Source organism: Danio rerio, chromosome 20, assembly GCF_052040795.2.
Source record: "Danio rerio strain M-AB ecotype USA chromosome 20, GRCz13ab, whole genome shotgun sequence".
In the NCBI taxonomy this organism is placed as follows: domain Eukaryota; kingdom Metazoa; phylum Chordata; class Actinopteri; order Cypriniformes; family Danionidae; genus Danio; species Danio rerio.
In genome coordinates this window covers 5051013-5077500 of record NC_141040.1, presented here as the reverse complement: position 1 = coordinate 5077500, position 26488 = coordinate 5051013, and the positions used below count along the sequence as shown (strand labels likewise).

The 26488-nt window shown below is 41.8% G+C and overlaps 1 protein-coding gene across 27 annotated transcripts in view; it reads left to right on the top strand.

Annotated features, from left to right (window-relative positions):
• The window catches only part of arid1b (AT-rich interaction domain 1B), a 156633-nt gene that overhangs the window by 109491 nt on the left and 20654 nt on the right, over positions 1-26488 (top strand). For 10 of the 27 annotated variants that reach the window (XR_015517942.1, XM_087297779.1, XM_087297777.1 and 7 more), the window contains 6 exon segments: positions 2422-2764; positions 7507-7634; positions 8986-9092; positions 18260-18400; positions 21764-21973; positions 23804-24017. Coding sequence is in view for 24 of the 27 variants with exons in the window: in XM_087297779.1 (XP_087153905.1) it covers positions 2422-2764; positions 7507-7634; positions 8986-9092; positions 18260-18400; positions 21764-21973; positions 23804-24017 (1143 nt within the window). In the remaining 3 variants the exon portion in view is untranslated. 27 annotated transcript variants of the gene reach the window in all.

Genomic DNA, 26488 nt, shown 5'->3' with positions numbered 1-26488 from the left:
CACTACAGCACATGCACAAGTCATCATATGTCATCATGATCTCATGCTTCAAATGAGATCAGACGATCGCGACTGCTGTAGAGTTTCCAGTTGTGGTATTTTTTGGTATTTGTGTGCAGGAAATCACTTAGGGCAACGATATCATGTTATCATAGTGATCTAATGTGGCATTAAAGGCTGATTTATACTTCTGCATCAAACGCTCATGTATGCTACGGCGTTGACACATAGCCCTACGCCGTGGCCATCAGCGTCACTGACGTGCACCTCTCAAAAAATGTAACTACACGATGCATAGCGCAAGCTCTGTGATTGGTCGTCTTGGTAGTGCTGACGAGTCTGGGCGGGACCGAGAGCCACGCGAATGGCGCGACCCCGATGAAGCGATTGTTTACAAGTGTAGAGTCCTGTCAAGGAGCTCCAGGTGGAAAGTTTTGTTTTGTGTTTACCTCATAGTTAAAGTTGTTGCACGTCCGCCGGTTTCTTCCTCAAAATGAGCGAATTTGAGCCACTTGTACATTCAGGAAGTGTTCAGGAAAAGCAAAACACCAGCGAAGAAACTCGATACATGGGAATATTTACACCTCACTGCCAACTAGCGTTTCGGAAGTGTTAATGCAGACCAACAGAGACAGGGCGCAGAAGTATAAATGCACAGCTACAGGCGTTGCATGCGCCGTGGGTTTCGCCGGTCACTTGATGCAGAAGTATAAACCAGATCGTTTCTGTACTGTGTATTTACACCGTGGCCATATTCATCTATGTAAACACACCAAAACCAACATTAACATTATAGCAGACACTGTAAAAAGCTCATTCCCAGCCACTAGACTTTTCTGACAGGGTATTCCAGTCTCATTGAGTGTCAGAATGTTGTGGAACTGCTGTACAGGTGTTATAATTATGGATTATACAATAGATTGTGAAATTAAGCGATTTTTATTTTAGTGTTTTTTTTTAAAGCGTGATCTTAAAATATGAACATGGTAATGAATAGATTTAAACATGTGCTTGTTTGTCATAAAAATTTGTGATGATGACAAAAAATATACTAATTTGTGGATCTCCTTATTTCCGGATGCAGTCATGCTGCCATTGTTGCTGGTCTATTTCTGGTGTATACCCCTTCCCCTTAGCCCTATGCCTTCAAGCTAAAGAGAGTTGGGAAAGCCCTACTGCTTCACGGGAACGCACAAAACGAGGGCTAGGGGTAAGGGGAAGGGCTAAGGGGTAGAATTGGGATTGGGCCTAAATTCCTTCATGTTGTCTCCATACAAATCATTTGTGTGGAACTCTACAGTGAAAGAAAGTTCATCCAAAAATGAAAATTAGCTCATTATTTACTAGCATTCAAGTGTTTCCAGACCTTATTTGTTTCTGGTTACACTTTATGTTGATACATTAACTACTATACGTACATTTAAACTAATCATTTGGTACAATCAACTAATTATGCATTCATTTATTCATATTCCTTCGGATTAAGGCTGATTTATACTTCTGCGTCAAACACCGGCGTATGCTACGGCGCTGACGCATAGCCCTTCGCCGTGGCCGTCGCCGTCACTGACGTGCACCTCTCAAAAAATGTAACTACACGTCGCAACAACGCGTAGTGCAAGCTCTGTGATTGGTCGGCTTGGTAGCGCTGACGAGTCGGGGCGGGACAGAGAGCCGCGCGAATGCCGCGAACCCAATGTAGCAATTGTTTACAAGTGTGGAGTCCCGTGAAGGAGCTCCGGATGGAAAGTTTTGTTTTGTGTTTACCTCATAGTTAAAGTTGTTGCACGTCCGCTGGTTCCTGCCTCAAAATGAGCGAGTTTGAGCCACTTGTACATCCTGGAAGTGTTCAGGAAAAGCAAAAAAGCAGCGAAGAAACTCGACACAGAGGAACATAAACACCTCACTGCCCACTAGCGTTTCGGAAGTGTTAATGCAGACCAACAGAGACAGCGCGCAGAAGTATAAATGCACAGCCACGCGCGTTGCATGCGCCGTGGGTTACGCCGGTCACTTGACGCAGAAGTATAAATCAGGCTTAAGTCCCTTCTTTATCAGGGGTCCCTCAAGTGGTGTCAAACCTTTATGAGTTTCTTTCTGTACTTTGTTGAAAACAAAAGAAGTTACTTTGAAGAAATTTGAAAACCTGTAACCATGGACTTCCAAAGCAGGAAAAAGAAATGTCATGGAAGTCAATGGTTCCAAGTTTTTCAATATATTCAAAATATATTCTTTATTGTTAAACAATAAGTTTAGAAAAAGTAAAGGGGGAGTAAATGATGACAGAATTTTAAGTTTTGGATGAACTAGTCCTTGAAGTTGAATTATTTTACCTTTTAAAGGGGTTATGCATTACTTTTTTATTTTATTATATTTCCTTATTTGTTGCTTCTACATTTAATGAACTTGTTTTATTCCTAGGTAACTACCCGCGTCCTGCTAATTATGGCGGTGCACCGGGTGCCAACTACAGTGGCCCTGGTCCAGGCATGGGCAACAGTCTCGGCATGAATGCCAGCAGTCCAATGCATGGCCAGGGTCCAGGGCAACCCTGTGGCTCTATGACGACAGCTCGAGGTCCAGGACATGCGGCCGGTGGCAGGCCGTACCCAGCGGGCTCCAGCAGTGTTGCTCCAACCTCTCCCAACATGCCTCAGTCTGCTGGCCCTGGGATGGGTCCACCTCCACCCAACGTTGGCCGCAAACCCCACGAGAGTGGCCCTGCATCTGCCCAGCAGAACCTCGTCCCCTCGAGCCAGGCCAGGTAAATCAGAGCCTTAATTAATTTCGATTAAATGCATTTCTTCAGCTTGACTCCAGTTTTATTTTTTGTTTTGGGAAATAGGTTTTATTTACGGCTTTTCAAGACTTTAATAGTTGAGTTTTACCAGTTTTTGTTCCATTCAGCTGATCTCTGGGTCTTGGGCAGGCACTTTTATGGCAAGTTTCCACTGCGTGGTACGGTATGATACAGTATGGTTCATCAAGCTTTTATAGCCGTTTCCATTGTCAAAAGGTACCAAAAATCGAACTGTACTGTTCCACTGTTTGGGTACCCTCTGCAAAGGCTACCTAGCATGACAAAAGGGTACCAAAAGGTGGAGCTAGACGTGCAGCTAAACACTATTGATTTACAGAGAAGCGTTACTAGCCTGTGCATAAGCAGGAGAATGAAAACAAATACATTAAACCATAATACTATATACATGTAATAACAAAGCAACGGTTCGACCAAAGCTTAAACAGACTTTGTTGTTGCCTTGATGAACAGCCACAAAGCCAAGAAGAACAAAATCTGCCAGATACGTCTAGAAGTGTGAGCGGTTTCGCTTTCTCCAGAGAGCTCGCCACGTGTCTATATTTGTAATAACGAACTTCTTGAGCTGATGATAATAACGTGCTCCTGATTATTAAAGTGGTTCTGACATCTGATCCTTTCAGAAACGGACAAACGCTAGGCTATATGTTGCATGTTGTTTTTATGGGTGTTGCATTTATTTATTTATTTTATATAATTGCAGATGTTACAGTTGGCTATTCCGCACTGTCATTAGCTATGTTTCCATCCACCTATTTTTATGCGCATTTTGCATATGCGCATAAAAAAACGGTTGATGGAAACGCCATGATGCGAATAAATTTCGAAAATGCGCATAAAAACGTATGCCCATAACTGAGTAGGATAAACTTTTTATTCGATAAAAAAGATGCGCAACTACGATGGAAACACTTTTACCGCACAAACTCCATTATGCGCATTAAACAAAGTTATGTGATTTTGTTAAAAGAAATCATGTGATGATAAAAATGTGTATGAATGGACAAACCATCAGGCTAAGCACATTATAAAACATCTGCAATGTTGTTTCGTTCATTCTAAAACGCCTTACTGTTTAAGTATTAGTGTTATTATATTATTAATGACCTCCAGAATCAAGAGCGACTGTGCTCCGCATCTGACACCTTCAAACGCCACCATGTGTTTACTGCGTGTCAGGATTGCCTTCTGAGGCGCAAGTGATTTATTAGATGAAGAAAAGATTGACTGCTGCAAATTCCGTTTTTACTGTTGATATTTGGCGCCAATTAACCAGGAAGTGACGATTTTGTTCGCTTTGACTCGTTGGATGGAAACACTGCTTTATTCGCACGTCTTTTATGCGATAATCCAATTTTTAAATGGAAACATAGCTAATGATCTGCAGTTCTAATGAAGTTATGTTCATTTAAAGGTCAGTAATGATAATTTATACACAAGTATTTATGTGTATTAAGCCTCCATGTTGTGAGAAGTGCTCCTATGATATGTTAACGACTTGTATAGCCTAACATTTTAACATTGAGTTCCTTGAGCGAGAATGACGTCGACTGAAACTTTCTGTCGCACACCACGCCATTGGTACCCTTTTGGCAGTGGAAACGCAAGCCTGATAAAGGTGATCAGCACTGTGTAGCACTGTGTACCATACTAGTCAGTGGAAACGATTAGCTTAGGTTAGCATAGCATAAATCATTGAATTGGATTAGACAATTAGCATCTCGTTTTAGGTGTTCATAATATCATTGCATCTGCTGCAGCCAAGGTAGTCCATCTGAACAATACACAAGGATTAATCACACTTTATTAAAATTAGTGCCTATGAAATTAATTCACATTATTAACATGTTAACTTTGGCAGCCCTGGTCTAAATACTTCACATTTAATCATACCTCTATAATATCATTCATATTTTTCTTTAGATATTTTTATTACTGCTGTTTTTTTTTTAACGTTATTTGTTGACGTTTACTACTTCGTAACCTCTATTATTACTGTTTTATCACAGCATAAACATTTATGATTCAGATCGGTCCTTGTTTATAACTCGCACCCTCAATACATCATTCTGCTTATCTCTCACTGGTCGGCCTCCGCTTGACGGATTATTCAGTCACCAAATAATGCTGAAAGCAGCATTTGGGACGGGGCCAAAATGTGTAATTACTCGCTAAACTTTTGAGTTGTCATTTGTATTGAAAGTAAACCGACACCAAGGAGACTTTAATGCTCTTCCCCCTGCTTCAGGCCTCCTTTTGGCAGGTCCCCTGTTTACCCAGGCCTTTCTGGGCCTGGGGGGCGGCCGCCAGCTTCCTTCTCTCTCCCTCAGCCCCATCACCCTCACTACAGTTCTGGGCAAGGCCAAGGGCAGCCTCACGCTGAGCTGTATGGGTAGGTTTGAGCTCGGACCCCCGGCTGGACGGCTTTACTCTGCTTGAGTCTGCTCGCATCCGCTAGAAACCACACAAGCGCTCTGCACTAGCCTCTATTTTCTCCTTCATAAGGGCTCATATATAAGTGTGATTATATATACAGTGCATCCGGAAAGTATTGATTATAATTCTACACACAATACCCCATAATGACAGTGTAAAAAAAAGTTTTTAAAATTGTTGTAAATGTATTAAAAATAAAAAGCTGAAAAATCAGATGTACATCAGTATTCACAGCCTTTGCGGTGAAGCTCTAAATTGAGCTCAGGTACATTCTGTCTCCACTGATCATTCTTGAGATGTTTCAGCAGCTTAATTGAGTTCACCTGTGGTAAATTCAGTTGACTGGACATGATTTGAAAAGGCATACACCTGTCTATATAAGGTCCCAGGGTTGACAGTGCATGTCAAAGCACAAACCAAGCATGAAGACAAAGGAATTGTCTGTAGACCTCTGAGACAGGACCGTCCGGGGAAATTCCTGCTGCTCTGAAAGTTCCAATGAGCACAGCGACCTCCATCATCTATAAGTGGAAGATGTTTGGAACCACCAGGACTCTTCCTATAGCTGGCCGGCCATCTAAGCTGAGTGATCGGAGGAGAAAGGCCTTAGTCAGGGAGGTGATCAATAACCCGATGGTCACTCTGTCTGAGCTCCAGCGTTCTTCTGTGGAGAGAGGAGAACCTTACAGAAGGACAACCATCTGTGCAGCAGTCCACCAATCAGGCCTGTATGGTAGAGTGGCCAGACAGAAGCCACTCAACGCCTGGAATTTGCCAAAAGGCATCTAAAGGACTCTCAGACCATAAGAAACAAAACTCTCTGGTCTGATGAGACTAATATTGAACTCTTGAATGCCAGGCGTTACGTTTGGAGAAAAGCAGGTATCGCTCATCACCAGGCTAATACCATTCCTACAGTGAAGCATGGTGGTGGCAGCATTATGCTGTGGGGATGTTTTTCAGCAGCAGGAACTGGAAGACTAATCAGGATAGAGGGAAAGATGAATGCAGCAAGGTACAGAGACATCCTGCATGAAAACCTGCTTTAGAGTGCTCTTGACCTCAGATTGGGACGACGGTTCATCTTCCAGCAGGACAATGGACCAAAGCACACCGCCAAAATACCAATGGAGTGGCTTCACAACAACTCAGTGAATGTCCTTAAGTGGCCCAACCAGAGCCCAGACCTAAATCCTATTGAACATCTCTGGAGAGATCTGAAAATGGCTGTACACCGTCGCTTTCCATCCAACCTGATAGAGCTTGAGAGGTACTGCGAAGAGGAATGGGCACAAATTCCCAAAGACAGGTGTGCCAAGCTTGTGGCATCATATTCAAAAAGACTTGAGGCTGTAATCGCTGCCAAAGGTGCATCAACAAAGTAGTGAGCAACGGCTGTGAATACTGATGTACATCTGATTTTTCAGCTTTTTTACTTGTAATAAATGTGCAACAATTTCAAAAACTCTTTTCTCACACTGTCATTATGGGGTATTGTATGTAGAATGTTAAAAAAATGAATTTAACCTATATTTTTATAAGGCTGTAGCATAAAAAATGTGGAAAAAGTGAAGCACCATCAATACTTTCCGGATGCACTGTACAGTACAACAAAAAATAGATATCATGACAGGCCTATTTGTGCGTACTCATGGCTAGTGAATGAGACCCAATATTTTTTACTTATCTAAAGAAATGCTTCTTGATTTAAGCATTTTTGATGATTTTTGGACTAAATACAAGACAATAACTAAAAGTAAGAAAAGTGTAGATTTAGTGGATTGACCCAAATATGAAGTAGTTCACCCCAAAACAAGGAAATGTACAGTCCTATTTAATCTTTGAGTCTTTCCAAATCTGTGTGCTCTTACTTTTATCTGTGGAACTTGAAAGGTGAATCTCGGCAACTGCTTTGTTGGCAACAACATTTTAATAATTAATAATTGGTGATGTTCGTAGTGGAAGCTGCGATTTGATAGTTGAAAACATGTAAAAGCCATGACATCTAACCTTAGTAGACATGTAGATTCTACTACTGTCTCATTTATGAGAAGACAGACTACAAACAATGCAGGAATCTGTTTCTTTCCCCATGTGTATTAATCCTTTAACTCTCTCTCTCTGCGGATTCTGCATGTGTTGCTTGGCAGCTGAAAGAAAGAAGAAATGAAAATAAGTGTACTAACAACTTACCATTGAACCCTTTACATTTTGTTTGTGTTTTTGTTCTTATGTGTTTTTTTCGTCCATAGGCCAGCCGGGTATCAAGGTGGCTCCCACATGCTTGGAATGGGTCCCGGAGGGCCTTACAGCCTTCCACCGAGCAATAGCTCTGCCAGGATGACCCCTCAAGGTCCCTCCTACAACACAATGCCCACAGGTAGGATTTAAAATACAATATTTAAAAGGGTCCTATTATACCTTTTTTATATGTAATTTATTTTTTGTGTAATGTTGCTTTTAAAGCATACATAAAAAACAAAAAAACAGTGTATAGTCGATGTAGTTTCTCGAACTCTGTCGGAAATCTGTAGTCTGAACCACATTAGTTAAAATGCAAAGCTTGTGGAGTAACAACTTCTTTAGATAAAGTAATTAAATCTTTATATACTAAAGTACTAAATCTTGATATGATTGTTTTATATATATATATATATATATATATATATATATATATATATATATATATATATATATATATATATTTTTTTTTTTTTATATTTTTTTTTTATTATTTTTAATTCAATCTTAGTTTATAACTGCATCTGCAAATGCTGTGTTCTTGACTTATAACCACTTTTATAATGTGCTTAATAATTGTACTTTCATAATTTGTGACTGGTTGATTTTTCATTACTGCATTATTTTTACAAACCATTTGTATTTACGAGTAGTTGGAGGTTTTTAAGAGCATTCAGAATGAGTTAGTAAATGATTAATGAACTATTGAAATTGATGTTTATATATCTTATTATTCAGGCACATACTAATGGACACTATGTATGTTAATAAATGCTTTACTTCTTGCAGTTTTGTGACCTATAATCTGATAATGGCAAATGTCTGATTTTACCAGTGAATAAAATTGTCTAATATGACAGATTGCATGCCTATATCTCAAACATAATAATTCAACATCAGAGTTATTATGAGTAGAATAGAATTATTTATAGAAGTCAGTAGACCCACACATAATATTATTATCGATGTTGTGCCATATGTTTGTCTTTACCTTTATTTTACATCTACAGAATCGTGAGAAAATCGTGATCTTTATTTTAAGCAAAAAAATCGCTATTCTCATTTTAGCCAGAATCGTGCAGCTCTAACGTACGCCAGATTTCACGCTCATGTTTGGATTTACTAACGATGAAATGAACGTGAGAATGTGCGTTGGTCCACGCCAACTTCATGGAGAATCAGAACAGAATCGCCAAACTATGTTTGTAATGATGAAATTTGCAATCTTAGTTGGCTAATATTGGTAATGCACCCCTGATTGAGTAAAATACCATAAAGTAATGACATTATAACGGTATTATTTAAATCTAAAATTTAATTCAGAAAGTGTGAGATTATAGATTTGGCAGCATTTATTGAGGAAAAAAAGTGCTTAATGCGGTTCAGCTTGAGATCAGTTACAGTATACAGTGTCTTTGTTTGGAGGCTGTTGATGAGATGTTGTGCACATCTCTGGATGGTGCAGGACTAAGGGTCTGAATCTCCTGTAGGGCCCATGACAGGCTCAGGGGACACCATGATGCCCACCGATCCCAAACAGAGAGCTGAGCACAAGGAGGAGGGCAGCACACCCGCCACAGAGCCCCCTAAGCCAAAGGTGTGTATCTTTTCTCTCTCTAACCCATTGAGCATGTCTAGAAGCCCACAGAAATGCCTGACAACAGGAACACTATGGTTAAACCCTCTCAACAGTCTATGCAGGAGCTCTTTTTACTTTCACTTGGCTAATATAAGCTCAGACGCTTGCTCTGACACTTTGTACTAACACATTGGTTTTATCTCCAGCTTTACATCATTTATTTTAAAATCTTCTGTTTTATTGCGAAGTATTGACACTTTCATTGTTGACAGACACATTTCATTTGTGTTGCAGTTTGTAAAGACATGTTGCGAGAAGAATAAAAAAAATAAAACACCTTAATTATGGAGTTTAATAACTGGTTATAGCTTAATAACTATAATGATAGCCATTACTAAAATACACCAAATCTAGCAGCAAAATTAGCTTCCAGCACAGGCATGTTTGACCTCAAACGGCAGGTTATAACTCTGAAACTGTCTCTTTATTTCATTATATTAAATAATATTTGATAAATACATCAAAAATAGATGTTACTTCTTTGGGTTATTTTAACTGGAATCCTTTTATCAGGTTTATAAATCTACATCACTCCATCAAAGTACATAAAACATCAGACTAAGTCATTATCTTTCACCAAGACATTGTCAAAATAATTTAGAGCTGGATCGCAAAACAAACATGCACTATGAGAGATGTAGTATATGGTTAATATACGATTGTAACGCCGGGGAGTGACACCAACAACAGAAGGTAGGATCCAATATGCAGGTTTAATCTTTGTCAGGCAAGCAATGGTCAATACAGGTATGAACAGGTATGTGCGGGCAAATCCAGAGTCGAAGTCAATAAACAGGCAATGGGTTGAAAGGCAGGCGGCTAAAACGGATAACTAGGATAAACAGGGCTAAGAACAAAACACGGGAAGACAAGACCAGGATAACGCGTTGTAATGTCACTAAACAGTAAACAAGACTCGGCAAACTGATGGGGTGAATGTGTGGCTTAAATAGTGTGTGTTAATCAGTCTCTGAAAGTCCTCAGGTGTGCAAATGTAATCAAGCTAGATGAGTGAGCAGGTGTGTGGGTGAAAAGCATGTATGAACTTGAAGTCCATTAACTGGCAGATTTGTAGTTTCATGACTGAGGGTTTACCAGCGACATCTGGTCACTGGTAAACATGACAGAGCCCCCCCTCTAAGGAGTGGCTTCCAGACACTCCTAATACTGTTCAGGCGGGAGGTGGAGCGGAGGCGGAACTGGGGGAGGGATGGAGGGCCAGGACCATGCAGCGGGGGCGTACCTGGAGCGTGGAGCTGCGGAGGGCCTGGAGCGTGGAGCTGCGGAGGGCCTGGAGCGTGGAGCTGCGAAGGGCCTGGAGCGTGGAGCTGCGGAGGGCCTGGAGCGTGGAGCTGCGGAGGGCCTGGAGCGTGGAGCTGCGGAGGGCCTGGAGCGTGGAGCTGCGGAGGGCCTGGAGCGTGGAGCTGCGGAGGGCCTGGAGCGTGGAGCTGCGGAGGGCCTGGAGCGTGGAGCTGCGGAGGGCCTGGAGCGTGGAGCTGCGGAGGGCCTGGAGCGTGGAGCTGCGGAGGGCCTGGAGCGTGGAGCTGCGGAGGGCCTGGAGCGTGGAGCTGCGGAGGGCCTGGAGCGTGGAGCAGCGGAGGGCCTGGAGCGTGGAGCAGCGGAGGGCCTGGAGCGTGGAGCAGCGGAGGGCCTGGAGCGTGGAGCTGCAGTGGCCCTGGATCATGAGGCTGTGGCCATTGAGGAAGCTTAGGAGGCGACCATTCAGGGAGCTCAGGTGGCGGCGGCCATTCAGGAAGCTCAGGTGGCGGCGGCCATTCAGGAAGCTCAGGTGGCGGCGGCCATTCAGGAAGCTCAGGTGGCGGCGGCCATTCAGGAAGCTCAGGTGGCGGCGGCCATTCAGGAAGCTCAGGAGGCGGCGGCCATTCAGGAAGCTCAGGAGGCGGCGGCCATTCAGCAAGCTCAGGAGGCGGCGGCCATTCAGGAAGCTCAGGAGGCGGCGGCCATTCAGGAAGCTCAGGAGGCGGCGGCCATTCAGGAAGCTCAGGAGGCGGCGGCCATTCAGGAAGCTCAGGAGGCGGCGGCCATTCAGGAAGCTCAGGAGGCGGCGGCCATTCAGGAAGCTCAGGAGGCGGCGGCCATTCAGGAGGTTCAGGTGGCAGCGGCTCTGGAGGGTCTGGCTGCTCTGGAGGGTCTGGCTGCTCTGGAGGGTCTGGCTGCAGCTCTGGAGGTGGCGGTGGCAGCTCTGGAGGTGGCGGTGGCAGCTCTGGAGGTGGCGGTGGCAGCTCTGGAGGTGGCGGTGGCAGCTCTGGAGGTGGCGGTCGCAGCTCTGGAGGTGGCGGTGGCAGCTCTGGAGGTGGCGGTGGCAGCTCTGGCAGTAACAGCTCTGGTGGTGGCATCAGCTCTTGTAACTCAAGTGGTGGTGGCCATTCTGGTGGCTCAGGTGATGGTATTTCAGGAACTAGAACAGGAACTATGGCAGGAACAGACAAGGAACAGGAAACCATCTTCTGAGCTTGTGCTAGATTAACTCTTACCACATTCTGAGTTGGAGGGCTGGTTGTGACCACTTTGTGAGCTGGAGGACTGGAGTCGGCCATCTTGTGAGCTGGAGGACTGGAGTCGGCCATCTTGTGAGCTGGAGGACTGGAGTCGGCCATCTTGTGAGCTGGAGGACTGGAGTCGGCCATCTTGTGAGCTGGAGGACTGGAGTCGGCCATCTTGTGAGCTGGAGGACTGGAGTCGGCCATCTTGTGAGCTGGAGGACTGGAGTCGGCCATCTTGTGAGCTGGAGGACTGGAGTCGGCCATCTTGTGAGCTGGAGGACTGGAGTCGGCCATCTTGTGAGCTGGAGGACTGGAGTCGGCCATCTTGTGAGCTGGCTGAGGTCTAGGCTGGTGAACAGGGGACAGGAGTACTGGAGATGCAAGCATAATATTGTTGGTAGAGGGGATTGCAAGCCCCGCAGCTGGCGGGTCTTGCTGTCTATTGCCCCCCCCCAAAAAACATTTAGGGGTTTCCTCCACCTTGCCAACAGTGAAGGAGGACCCACTCATCTGTAATGCCAGATCAATGTAATTTTCTAATGTCCCCTGGGGTTCGTGCAAAGGCATGATGGAATAAAGGGGCTCAGAAAGTCCTCCACGAAAGAATATCATCAAACATAACTCACTCATGGATGTTATGTGTGCCAGTTCGATGAATTCCTCCACGTACTCCTCAATGGACCGTGCTTCCTGACGCAGACGCATGATTGCAATACCCGCTGGATCCATGTTGTGTGGCCGAGTCTTCTGTAACGCCGGGGAGTGACACCAACAACAGAAGGTAGGATCCAATATGCAGGTTTAATCTTTGTCAGGCAAGCAATGGTCAATACAGGTATGAACAGGTATGTGCGGGCAAATCCAGAGTCGAAGTCAATAAACAGGCAATGGGTTGAAAGGCAGGCGGCTAAAACGGATAACTAGGATAAACAGGGCTAAGAACAAAACACGGGAAGACAAGACCAGGATAACGCGTTGTAATGTCACTAAACAGTAAACAAGACTCGGCAAACTGATGGGGTGAATGTGTGGCTTAAATAGTGTGTGTTAATCAGTCTCTGAAAGTCCTCAGGTGTGCAAATGTAATCAAGCTAGATGAGTGAGCAGGTGTGTGGGTGAAAAGCATGTATGAACTTGAAGTCCATTAACTGGCAGATTTGTAGTTTCATGACTGAGGGTTTACCAGCGACATCTGGTCACTGGTAAACATGACAACGATATAAAGCATTATGGACTTTTATTATAACACCAAATGCGCTCTAGATTATTCGCAGGATGTCTTTCGAACCACGTGAAATTTTAACTTCTTTTAAAGAGATTTGCTGCTTTTAAAGAGATTTGTTCGCTTTACTTAAAATGGAGAATAAACACATTGCCTTCGAATTATTATGTAAAATAATTATGTGTATAGTTACAAAAATTAAGTTAGGTCAACTTAACTGTTTCAAGTTACAACGGATTTACTCACTGTGGAGAGGTAAGCATAATCAAACACCCAATGAAGGGGGAGAGCATGCTCAGAGCCCGGCGGCTAATCAGCTGGCCGATCATAAAAATAAATAACACCTGTTTATTCTAGTGATTGGGCCGGAGAGACACCCAGGACTCGAGAGATGAAGGAATCAAATCTTTTTCCGGCTCTAGATGCATATGATTGGCTTCTGTCTTTCACATGATGAACGAATGACTCAAACCAAGGACTCGAGAGATGAAGGAATCAAATCTTTTTCCGGCTCTAGATGCATATGATTGGCTTCTGTATTTCACGTGATGAACGAATGACTCAAACCAAGGACTCGAGAGATGGAGTCAAATCTTTTTCCGGCTCTGACTGCATATGATTAGCTTCTGTCTTTCACGTGATGAACGACTGACTCAAACCAAGGACTCGAGAGATGAAGGAATCAGATCTTTTTCCCGCTCTAGATGCATATTATTGGCTTCTGGCTTTCACATGATGAACGAATGACTCAAACCAAGGACTCGAGAGATGAAGGAATCAAATCTTTTTCGGGCTCTGACTGCATATGATTGGCTTCTGTCTTTCACGTGATGAACGAATGACTCAAACCCGATAGAAGAATCGAAAAATGAACTACTCTTCTCCTCCACCTGGAAAAATGTGCACATGTGCGAATGAATGAAACACTACCTGAGAGAACTCTTTAGATTTGGATAAAAGGATTGAATCGTTTAAGAACGACCCATCACTAGTGTGAATCCCTTGCTTTCATCGGCCACATACAATGATATGAAGGGCTGGATTTACCCAGCGGGCCTTGATTTTGACAAGTGCACAAGAGTATTGAAATTAAATCAGATTTCCTTTATGAAGAATCCGAATCAGGTCGGAGCCAATATTTTCATCCTACTGCAGGCAGTTTTTCCTTCGTTCGTCATTTCCTCATCCTAAATTGAATGCTGAAGATATGTTGTTCTGGAAGAGTGTTCCAATTCCATGTGTTATTCAATAAGCAAAGATTCTCTCGTGTGCCCTAATGAGCACTCATGTTCAAGCTCTAGAAGACCTCATTTCTCCATTTCCTCAGTCATTGCCTGTACTTTCATCAGAGCTTCATTCATTGTGTCATTAAGTTTTCGTTTGATTCGTAAGTTTTCAAGCTTTCGTTTGATTGGCTGAGATATCGTGCACTAGCGGAACGTTCTCTCTGAACACCATTCTTTTAGTTTCATCTGTAATTCGACGTGCGGTTTTGTCCCTTTGCTGATTAGAGGGAAGTAGATCTGTCGCTTTAAATACATCTCAAAGAATCCCCCTGTTTTCTTGCTGGTTCACTATAACCTTATTTGTTTCGTTACCTCATGGCATCAGTCCAAAGAGGAGTACGACTTTTTAATTTAACGCCTAGAAAACATCACAACAAACCGAAGTGCCTTCAAGCATTGACCTTTGCGTTTATGTCCAGCCGGCTGCAGGACAACCAGTGTGTTGCTCTCCCTGTTTCTGCTGAAATTCCTGTATATGTGCGTGTGTAACAAGTACAGGTCTTGACATATAGCACAGAGCTACTTGAAAAGCTGGAATTGATCTTTCTATAGTACAGCTCAGAGTGCTGCTACCTCCAGCCAGAGCTCAAAGAGTGTGGCAGGAACAATTTGCACTGTTATACACTACCATGGCCAGCTTTTTGCCAAACTTTCTGAACACTTCTCATCTAAAGAACAAGTCTACTTCGATTGGAGGTTTTTAGGACTCTGCAGGAGCATGTTTTTTTACCTATTGAGGATCAAGCTATTCTTTTCCATTGACAGGGTGCCAGTACTTGTGCACATTTCTACTATCAACGGAAATACGAATAAAAAAAATAGTTGCTGGACTGGATTGGCATCCTAAACGTGCTGATCTTGAAGAGTGAGCAGTTTTAAATACCTGGAGGTCCACATCAGTGAGGACCTCACCTGGACACTGAACTCACCCAGCTGGTCAAGAAAGCACAACAGCGGCTGTACTTCTTAAGGAAGCTAAGGAAACTCGGTCTGTCATCTAAGATCCTCAGCAACTTTTACAGCTGTGTGGTTGAGAGCATCCTGACCAACTGCATTACTGTATAGTACTGAAAAGGACTGCAAACGTCTGCAGAGAGTGGTGAGGACTGCAGAGAAGATTATCAGGTCCCCACTGCCTTCTCTGCAGACTATCTACCATCACAGAGTCCACAAGAGAACTGCCTCCATCCTGAAAGACCCCACTCATCCACAACACGGATTATTCACACTCCTACCCTCAGGGCGGAGGTATAGGAGTGTGAGATGCAGGACTGCCAGACTCAAGAACTCTTTCTTCCCATCAGCCATCAGACTTCTAAACAGATAACCAACGTACATAACAGTCTCTTTTTCTGCTCAGTACAACACTACATACTCCATCCCATTTTGCACTATTTTATTTATTTATTTATTTTTTGCACATAATTCAATTGCACTAGGCACTTTTTGCATAATAAGCACAATAAAAAAAATAAAAAATAAATAAATAAATAAAAACACTGTGCATTGTTTGCATCTGTTTCATTACTCAAATCAGGTTAAAATATTGTTTACTTTCATAGATATTTATATACTTACATTTTATAATCATACTTCAGTCACTTCTGTGTATATATGTGTATTTATGTGTATGTTGTGTATGACTTCACTGTGGACGGCAAAGTAAGAATCTCATTGTACAGGGAGACCTGTTTCCTTACTGTGCACATGACAATAAACAGTTGAATTGAATTGAATTGAATTGAATTGAAGCAAATATCCCTACCAAGTACAGTTTTCCGAACAACAGACTAATTAAGGACTATTTCCTTAAAATTCTTTATTTTTTTGTGAAGAAAAAGTACATACTGTACTTTTAAAGTGTATCAGTAGAGTATGCGAGCTTCAGCGCATACTACTTTCTCATTAACGAACCGTTCTGTTGCTTAGTTACATGCCCTGTCAATCATCTTGTCACATCATCCAAGTTTCTTTCACATTGATTCTCTGACCATATTGGAGATGCAGCAGCAGGTTAATCTGCCATCCGTGAGGCTTTCATGCAGAGAAATCTCCTCAGGTGTTGGCATAATTATGCATTCAGAAGTTAATGGCCAAACACATCTTTATAAAAGTTCACATTGATATTGCAGATGAAATATATTTTCCAGTAGGTTAGGTGTTTATTAACAGCCATTCAAACATCTTGACCAAAGCCTCTCCACTTAACTGTTAAGCCTGTTCATACTTTATGCTACAGCTCAGCCTATGCATGGAAGCATAGCCCTCGTCATGGCCGTCACGGATCTCCTAAAAAATGTAACTACACAGCGCAAGGCTCTTAGATTGTTTGGCTTGGTGGCGCTGACAAGTATGGGCGGGACCGAGAGCCGCGCAAGCCAGATGGAGCGATTGTTTTCAAATGTGGAGTCCCGTGAAGGAGCTCCGAATGGAAAGTTTTGTTTTGTGTTTACCTCATGGTAAAAGTTGTTACTCGTCCGTCAGTTCCTGCCTCAAAGTAAGTGAGTTTGAGCCACTTGTACATTAAGGAAGCGTTTAGAAAAAACAAAACACTAGCGAAGAAACTCGTCACAGAGGAACATAAACACCTACTGCCAACTAGCGTTTTGGAAGTGTTATTGCAGAGCAGCAGAAACAGCGCGCAGAAGTATGAATGCACAGCTATGTGCGTTGCATGCACCGTGGGTCACACCGATCACTTGATGCAAAAGTGTAAACCAGGCTTTATACTTTTGTGCGCTGTTTCTGTTGCTCTGCAATAACACTTGCAAATGGATAGCTGGCAGTAGGTGTTTATGTTCGCCTGTGTTGAGTTTCTTTGCTGGTCTTTGGTTTCTTCTGAATGCTACATTAATGAACAAGTGGCTCAAACTAGCTCATTTTGAGGCTGAAATCGGCGGATGTGCAAGAACTTTAATCATAAGGTAAACACAAAACAACAGTCTCCATCTGGAGCTCCTTCAGGGGACTCCACACTTGTAAACACTCGCTGAATCGGAAGGAGCTCCACTCCAAACTCGGAAACGAAGGGTTTGAATTTAATTAAAGGGCCATGAAACCCCCTCGTTTCAGCAGGGTGTTTTCACACCTCTACTTTGGAAAAAGTCAGAAAAGTGGGCGTGTCCAGCTCTGTTTAGCGGGTAGTGTCGGAGGAAGAATTATTCCGGAGTTATTCCGGAGTTATAAGAGTTATTCCGGTCACAAAATGCGGTAAAAACCCTACACGAGGTTAAAGTTTGGTTGTAGTGCTAACATGTTTGCACTCGGTGCAATGGTTAACTTAGTTCGATACGAACAAACTGAATAAACAAAGAGCACTGGTCGCTCACTTACCAAATCTGTAGAGACAGGACAATCACCAGCAACTAGAGCCGCGTCTTTATGAAGAGAAGACTACAAGCGAATCCGGATCTCAGCGTTTGCAGATGAGAACAGCTCTCAGGTAAACAATGTTCCTCCTTAGACACGTAAGTTATTGTTGTCGAGCGTCGCGTACACTGTTAATCCACACGTGAGACTGAGCTCTCACAGAGAGAAAATGAAAACGAAACTTAACTGCAGCAAACTATAAAAGCAACACTTCACGCTTGTTTTGCCAACACAACGTGGTGTGAGTGTCGTAAGCACTGTGACAGTAATGAATATTAATGAAGTTGCACAATAGAGCGCGCTGATTGGTTTGAACCAAGCCTTACTCATGCATTAATGCAGCACACTGTGAGACGTAATAAGACACACTCTGGCACAGACGTCCAGTCTGCACGCTGGAATACACGCTATTATGTCATGACCGCAGCTTCAAAAATTAGTTTCAAACCGGAAGTACGAATTTGCTTGAAATAACCCAAAAACAACCAATTTACACTCTTTAGTGAAATATAGGTGTCTTAATAGTGTTTTTAGCAGTGTGGGACACATATACAACTGTCAACAGCTCAAAAAATGTGTTTTAGTGTTTCGTGACCCTTTAAAGATTGCCAAAACAAACCTGCACAGATTAATTGTTCACCTAAAGAACAACAAAATGCCCTAGCAAAATAGTGTGACATTGTGGTTTCTCACCATTAAATGTGTGTGGTTTCTTCTTGTTTCCTTTTGTGTTCTCCATCACAGGACAACTACGGTTCTCAGTGTGTGTCCCAGCCTCCAACCCCGTCCCCTCTGTCCCCTAGCCCAGCTAGTCTGTCCTCTTATCAGGGGGACGACAGCGATAGCATTAGCAGCCCTGCCTGGCCAAAGAACCCCAGCAGCCCTGTAAGTGCCTCCTGCCCTTTTACCATCATCTCTTTGTTTTCCTGCTTCTTCTATGGTTTATAGGTCTCCTGTTTGATCCAGTTTCGACCACAGATATGATTTAATGAGACTCATTATGGCATTGAGGTGGCCACCACCAGGTGGTTATCCTGTCCCCAGTTTCTTTTCAGTAATATCCAGTGTTGAAGAAGCTATTTTAAAACTGTCACTCACTGCGCGCCTACAGTCTACTGTACTACTCAAAACATGAGAAATGTGAGTTATTGTCACAAATTTGAGTCCAAATGTTTGGAATATTAGGCAGTGTGGCTTTGGTGTCATTTAATTGTGGTTGTGACTACTGGCATATTGTAGTAACATGTAAGTGTCCAATAATTCTCATAACAGCATAAAAATATATTCAATTTATAAAATCAGGGCTCGAAATTAACCGTTTTTCTTGGTAGCACCAGTGCTCCTAACTTCAAAAATGTAGGCGCACCAGACAAAATTTAGTCGCATCCACGAATTATGAGCACTGTTACTACAAGTTTTAAATTACCCGATTTATTGCATTTGAAATCAACTCTAATTAAAACGAACAAATAAACAAAAATCTGCATGCGCTCACCGGCCTTCACGCACTGCTTCACGTGAATGAGATGAACTGAATTAATAATAACTGTGCTGTTCTCACGGGTGGTGTCTGATATTGCACAGATGATATTGACATATAACATGTTATTCGCATACGTCATCTTAATAGCAATATAAGCTGCAATATTAGACTCATCTCAGTGAATGCATGCTCTTTAGCGATAGTGAACGCAGTGTCAGTCGCACGACCAAAGTTATTATAGTTAACGAAAACGAACGAAAAAACAGAAACTAAAATGTAAAATAATTGTCGTTAACTGAAATAAAAACGAGAGTTTAAAAAAAAAAACTAGGACTAACTGAAACTGTATTGTGTACCTACAAAACTAACTGAAAATAACTAAAATTATAGCAAAAACCTCCTTTGTTTTCGTCTTTTTAAATGTATTTAATGCCTAATCTTACTGTAAGCCTTTTAGAAGTCAATCTATTTCTTCCGCGCTGCAGGTGTTTGACCCTTTCGCACCTCAGAGTCTGTACTCCTGCAGCCATTGGCCGGATCGAGCCGGCTCTCCTCCAGCCATCCTCGCTGTTGCTCCCGTGACAAAAACAACAAGTGGACATGACAGCAGAACAGTGACAGCATTAAATACAGAGACTTAAAATGATTACTTTAACACATTTGTGCCCAATAATGGGTTTTATTTCTGTAGCGCAATCGCCAACGTATCTTTTTAACCGGATCTTTTAAGTGAACCGGTTGAACTAGTTCACCAAATCGAACTGAATCATTTGAAACAATTCGCGTCTCCTGTAAGCACTTAGCCACAAACTACTTACTTTTTTAACAAGACTAATAACCCCTTTCGACTTAATATAATTCAATATATACTCTCACTCAGTTATTAAAACAGCAACGTTACACCGAGATCAAATTGAGAAGTGGTGAACCGATAATACGGCACATGCGGGATTCAGTGAAACAAACACAAACAGTACATGACAGCCTGCTGTGACTGAACTAAGCTTGAACAACTGCACCGTGGGTTAACCGAGGGATTAAATGAGAGGATCTGGTGAAAAACGTAAGTTTATGTCAACAGAGAATCGTAATGGAATTTAAATCAGTGAATCATGCTTGAGTTGGGTTGCAAAACTTTACTGTAAGACATTTTTCAGATCCTGGTGATGTTTTATCTGACTGAAATGACTATTGCGGACTACGTCATTTTGCCATGTTCAGTACAAACATCCGCGGTAAATATCTGAACCTCCCACCGCGGCTTTGTCTAACCTAAGAAGCAGCCTTGCACACATATTTTACTTAAGGCTGCTGTTGTGGGCTGTTATATTTGAGTTTGAGGATGGGTATGGTAGTGGTAGATGAAAGTGTTCATGTATCCTCTAAATGCAAGTTTCAAAAAATGTATGGTTGAGTTTTTATTATAAAATGTTTATTCTGTTGATTTTGAATCTTGCACCTACAAATGTCCTTATTTAAAAAAGTAAAACTAATACTCAAAGTACTAAAAACTAAAATAAAACTAAACAATTTTAAAATATAGAAACAAATAAAAACTAGTAGATCTGCCTCTAAAAACGAATAAAACCGAACCGAATTTGAAAACAAAAAGTCAAAACGAAATAAAAACTAAAACTAATGAAAAGTCCCAAACGATTATAACCTTGCGCACGACTGACAGCATCGTGATGATTAAATGAAGGATTGAATAACGTTAGAACATCTCGTGCTTAAAATGTTTAGATTCAGTGGCAAACACTGTTACCTGAAAACTCCGTCCCACCGGCTTTACGGTGAATGCTTTAGTCATTTTCATAGCAGATTTTAAACACTGGAAGTCTTTTATCCACTCTTCGAAAAGTGTAAATGCTGGATTGACATTCATTACATGATCACTGATCAGATGAAATGGGTCCAAATCAGCAACTAAACTTTATTTGCAGAAGAAACTGTCAGAACGGGACATATTGAGCAATGTAGAAACAAATTACACTTAGGGGGCTTTCACACCTACACTTTTGTTTTGGAACGTGTCTCGTTTGCCCAGTTAGCGCGGTTTGTTTGGCATATGTGAACAGGGCAATCGCACTCTGTTCCGCGCCAAAGTAATCGCTCCGAGATCGCTTAAATGAGGTGGTCTCGGCTTGATTGAAACGAACCCTGGACTGGTTCGATTGCAGTGAGAAAGCGATCCGATCTGAGCGCGGTTATATCACAGTGTTTTATGGATATGTAATAGGCTTACGGCTATATGAAGAGAGAATTATGAGTAGGGCGGGAAGTTTCGCGAGTCTCCGGAATTCCGCAAACGAGTGATGATCTCCCGGTAATCTCGCATCTCCGTCCCGGTCCTCAAATAAGCATCGTCGCGCACCCTTCTCACCCCTCCCCACCGCATCTCTCCTCAGACACGTCGCGCGTGCACCCTGTCAATCACCACCAAACCACCACCTCTCCTGACAGCTGAGTGGGACGCTGCAAAATAAACCCTGACACTCTGACCAATGTGAGGAGAGTTTACTCGCACGAGATTTGTTTTAGCTCTTTTGGTCCGATTAGAAACTTTGCAGTGTGAAAGCAAACCGCTCCAAGAGCAAAGAGCAACAATGTAGCAATTGTAATCTCTGTTTCAGAACAACTGAATCGATTCACAGGTGTGAAAGCTCCCTTAGTATAAAGAATGATGGTTTGACAGTATGTGTGTGGGGTGTGTCTGTGGCCATATATCTCACTCTCTTCTGTATCCATCTAACCATCCACCCCAGAAGCACAGCACAGTGAACATGACGAATGAGAAGATAACGCGGCTGTACGACATGGGCTGTGAGCCTGAGAGGAGGGCATGGGTGGACCGTTACATCGCCTTTATGGAGGAGAGGGGCACGCCGGTCCCTAACCTGCCTTCAGTGGGCAAGAAGCCGCTGGATCTGTGCCGCCTCTACCTCTGCGTTCGTGAAATCGGAGGCTTGGCTATGGTGAGTAAAGTTGGCAGGGCTCAGCTCGTCTGCGCTGTGAGAGCAGATGTGTGTTCGTGCTGAGGATTTAAAGAAGCAGAGCTTTGAAACACATGTTAAAGAGCGCAAAACCTCTGATGTCCTTCTACGTATGTGCCTCAGCCATCAATCACAGACATCAAAGAAACTGGAGTTCACTAAGAATACATTGTGCCTGCTTATGGTGCTATCTATTTCTACATGCTTTGGGTTGTTTTAGCAGCCCTATAGTAAGTATATTACCACTTGTGTAATTAAACCACAATAAAGAGATTAAAATAAAGAGTATTGTATATTAACAGCAATCAGTTGTTACATTTACAGTTTTCTAACATAATTTACTATTATGTATCAACCAGTTAAACTCTGCGGACCTGGTACCGGGTCCGTGGCGTCATCGACTTTCGCTTAAAGATTTAAAGGGCTAGCATTGCACCAAACCCCCGTAAGTGGTTTCGTATGAAAGTGTAGAATCTATATTTTATGCACATATGCATCACTTTGGTTTTTATTCTACTGTACAAAAGTTATTTACACTCAAATACACAGTATTTTGGATACCCGAGCTGGGTATTGTTCATTTTCATATTTTTCATATGGTTCATATATGACACATGTACAGGTTATAGCTCAAATGAAAGCTCTTGCCGGTGCTCATACGGTTCTAGCATTCTTTTTACTGAATTATATTCACATATCAAACAGTTGTTGAATGAATCGCGGTGTTTCCATGGCGCAGAAGTGTAAACAATACATTTATGATCAATAAGCAGCCCCAGATAGCACAGACAGCTGTCATCTCTTACCTTATGCTGTGCGCTTCAGGGCCATTCTTCTCTGTTTTTGAGGTGCATAAGTAATCCTTTTATATGTCTGACGTGGTCCAAACACAGTGAATTATGTTTGATCAAACAAAAGAATAGTGAAATATGAAAACAATGATCGATCCCTGTGGCTTGTACAGCACCTCTCATCAGTTGGAATACAACAACTTTTGCATAAAATATGGTAGAGACCTTTTTCTTTTTTCCTAGTATTATAGACATGTGCAGGAACCACCTAAATTAATTACAGCACGCTAAACCACACAGAACCTAAAAGGTACACTTTCAAATTTGAGTTTATAAAAAAAAATGCAAAAAGCGCCTCTTTTTTAGGTGTTTATTATAACACAGACGACATATACAGTTATTTTAAACACTTTCAATAGTGTTTTATAAAAATTCAAAGGGTTTTCTTTAAAATGATACCAAATTTTTGCATTTACACCTCTGCATGTGGATTTGGGAAGCTTTTATATTTGGGTAGGCAAAATCCAGGCGAAAATCCCAAAATAGCAGCAGAGTTGAACTGGTTAAATTAGGGCTACACTAAAACATTCAGCTGAACTTTCACTTCTCTAGCTGTAGCTTTGAGGTTAGCAAATGCATTTATTTGGTACAAAAGAAGTTGCGAAAAGATCAAATAATAACTAGAAGACCCCCCGCAGTATAACCAAAGACCCCCCCTGTTAAAGACCACTGCTTTAAACAAAGCCTTTGTTTACCTCCAGCTTTCTGTGGGTGGTAACAGCGCAATGCTAATTATTTCTAGCTAACAGCGATGTTGTTTGTGAATACCGCACATTCTATAATGAGGCTCATTTGCATAGAAAAGAGGTATGTTTATTTAAAAAACACAAACGCAATGGATTGCTTTTAGAAGTATGTAGCACCTGGTTATGCTAAAGTGTGAGTCGATCAGTCATAGGATGAGATGGAGGATTTGATTGTTTGTGGTGTGGTTTTTGATTGAGCATCTCTCCTCAAACAGGTAAATAAGAACAAGAAATGGAGAGAGCTGTCCACCCACTTGAATGTGGGGACGTCCAGCAGCTCGGCCAGCTCCCTTAAGAAACAGTATATCCAATACCTGTTTGCCTACGAGTGCAAGGTGGAGCGCGGAGAAGAACCTCCACCTGATGCGTTCGCTATGGGCGATGGCAAGAAGCAGCAACAGCAAGCCAAGATCCAGCCACCATCGCCTGGTAAAACATTTTTTGAATATCATTTTAGACAGAACACACAACTTTATATTAAAAACATAGTTTACCCCAAAATTAAAATGCATTAACCTCTTCAGCCAATTCAAGCTGTTTGGAGGGCAAAACAAGAATAACTACGAGTTGTACATCATTCATGGAGCTTAACTTTTTTTTTATATTATATAGCTAAAAAAAATGCTAATTTGTCAGTTTCTGTCTTTGTTGATATTAGTAGAAAAATTTGTGGTATAATATATATATATATATATATGTGTGTGTGTCTATGTATGTGTATATATATATATATATATATATATATATATATATATATATATATATATATATATATATATGTTAAGGGTGAAACGATACCCGTATTTGTATTGAACCGTTTGGTACGTGACTTTCGGTTCTTTACGCATTAGAAACCGAACGACTAACATCTGAAAAGGTAAAGGAGAATAAGTACAAAGTATAATGTTTTCAGTGCAACAATGCTCAACATGGCATACCAAATGACGTGGCCGACAACATGCTGCCTTCCCGCTGTCATGTTAAACAGTTGATCATCACTTTTGAACTCAGAATATCACTTTATTAAAGCATGCGCTCATTAGCAATATTGCTGGCTTCTGTGTCAGTCTGCTCGTGCTGGCTCCGCCCCTGGACCCGACACAAAACAGCCAATGTCAATAGCCTGTTCACATATCAACACACCCGCCCACCTCCAAACACTACTCCAGGCACGCGCTACACTAGCTCGCAAAATGGCGAGTAACGTCAATGTAATCCCAGACATCCCAAGTTTCCCGAAAGTTTTGGGAGACTCCTGGATGCCCGCAAACGAATGACAATCTTCCGGAAATCGCACGTCTCAACCGCTACCAAATGAGTGGTGGAAAAAAAAACGCTAACTAAAAACTGCTAACTGCTACAATATTTTATTTGATTTTTATAAGCAGCATTTTGGTTTTGAGTATAAAGAAGGATTTGTTTTATTTGCTGCTAAGCAGAAACCCCGGAAGTATAGCTCTATCACTGTTTAAAGGAAAAGAAAAAAAAACTGCATCAAACTTTTATGATGTTAGCTTTAACACATTAAAAAATTAAAATTAGAGAAATCCTCTAAAACCGAACCGTGACACCACTGTGTCGTATTGAACCGAACCGTGATTTTTGTGAACCGTTACACCCCTAATATATATATATATATATATATATATATATATATATATATATATAGAGAGAGAGAGAGAGAGAGAGAGAGAGAGAGAGAGAGAGAGAGAGAGAGGGGATGAAAATTTGTATTAATGTGCGTAAAGAAGCCTAGGAAAGTGCATGTTATAAACTCTGCAGGGTGCCCAAACTTTTGCAGACGCCATTTTTTTGTTTTCTGTTATTTTGAAAGTGTAAATGAGGGAAATAAAATCTTTTTTTGGCATATTAAAAGAATGTCTAATCTGTAATTTGATTGCCTTTGGAGATTTTTCCATCTTTCCTTGGCTTCTTTACGCACATTAATACAAATTTTTACCTGGGGTGCCCAATCTTTCGATCCCCACTGTGTATATTAGGCATGGGCCGGTATAAGATTCTGACGGTGTAATAACCTTGGATAAAAAATATCACAGTATTACGATATTGTGATTACTTCCCTAAAATATATTATTTTTAAATGTCTGGTTTAAAAACTAGAACTTTTTCCCCCTTTTGAACACAATGTATCGTATTTTGAGAAACATTTCAAATATTATGTGACAGTAAACATGTCAGGCTGAATATTTCAAATGAATCACTGACTTCTGCTGTCTTCATCTGTTTCAAAAACACTGATTTCTTTACAATTTAAAACAGCATCTTTGGATATCTTTTTTGCTGGACATACTGTTGTCCGAAAATAAAACTGCAGTAAACACTGTAAATAAAAAATCTTACACATACCTTATGAATGACATAGCAGACAATTTGGCGGTTTTAAAACCTTTAATTTTCCAAACCGCGGTATACCTTGAAAACCGCTATCATCCCATGCCAAATATATATATATAATGAAAGCACCTGGTAACTATTTACTTGAGGAATTTCTTTCATCAGATACTGTTTTACTTTTACTCGAGTTACTTTTAAGATTGTTACTTTTACTTTAGTAAAAATGTTTGCACGTACTTGTGCTTTTACTTGATTATAGATAGAAGTAGGGCAAGGCAGTGGAGCAGTGGGTAGTAGCACGTTCGCCTCACAGCAAGAAGGTCGCTGGGTCGCTGGTTCGAACTTCAGCTCAGTTGGCGTTTCTGTGTGGAGTTTGCATGTTCTCCCTTCCTTCGCGTGGGTTTCCTCCGGGTGCTCCGGTTTCCCCTACAGTCCAAAGACATGCGGTACAGGTGAATAGGGTAGGCTAAATTGTCCGTAGTGTATGAGAGTGTGTGTGAATGTGTGTGTGGATGTTTCCCAGAGATGGGTTGCGGCTGGAAGGG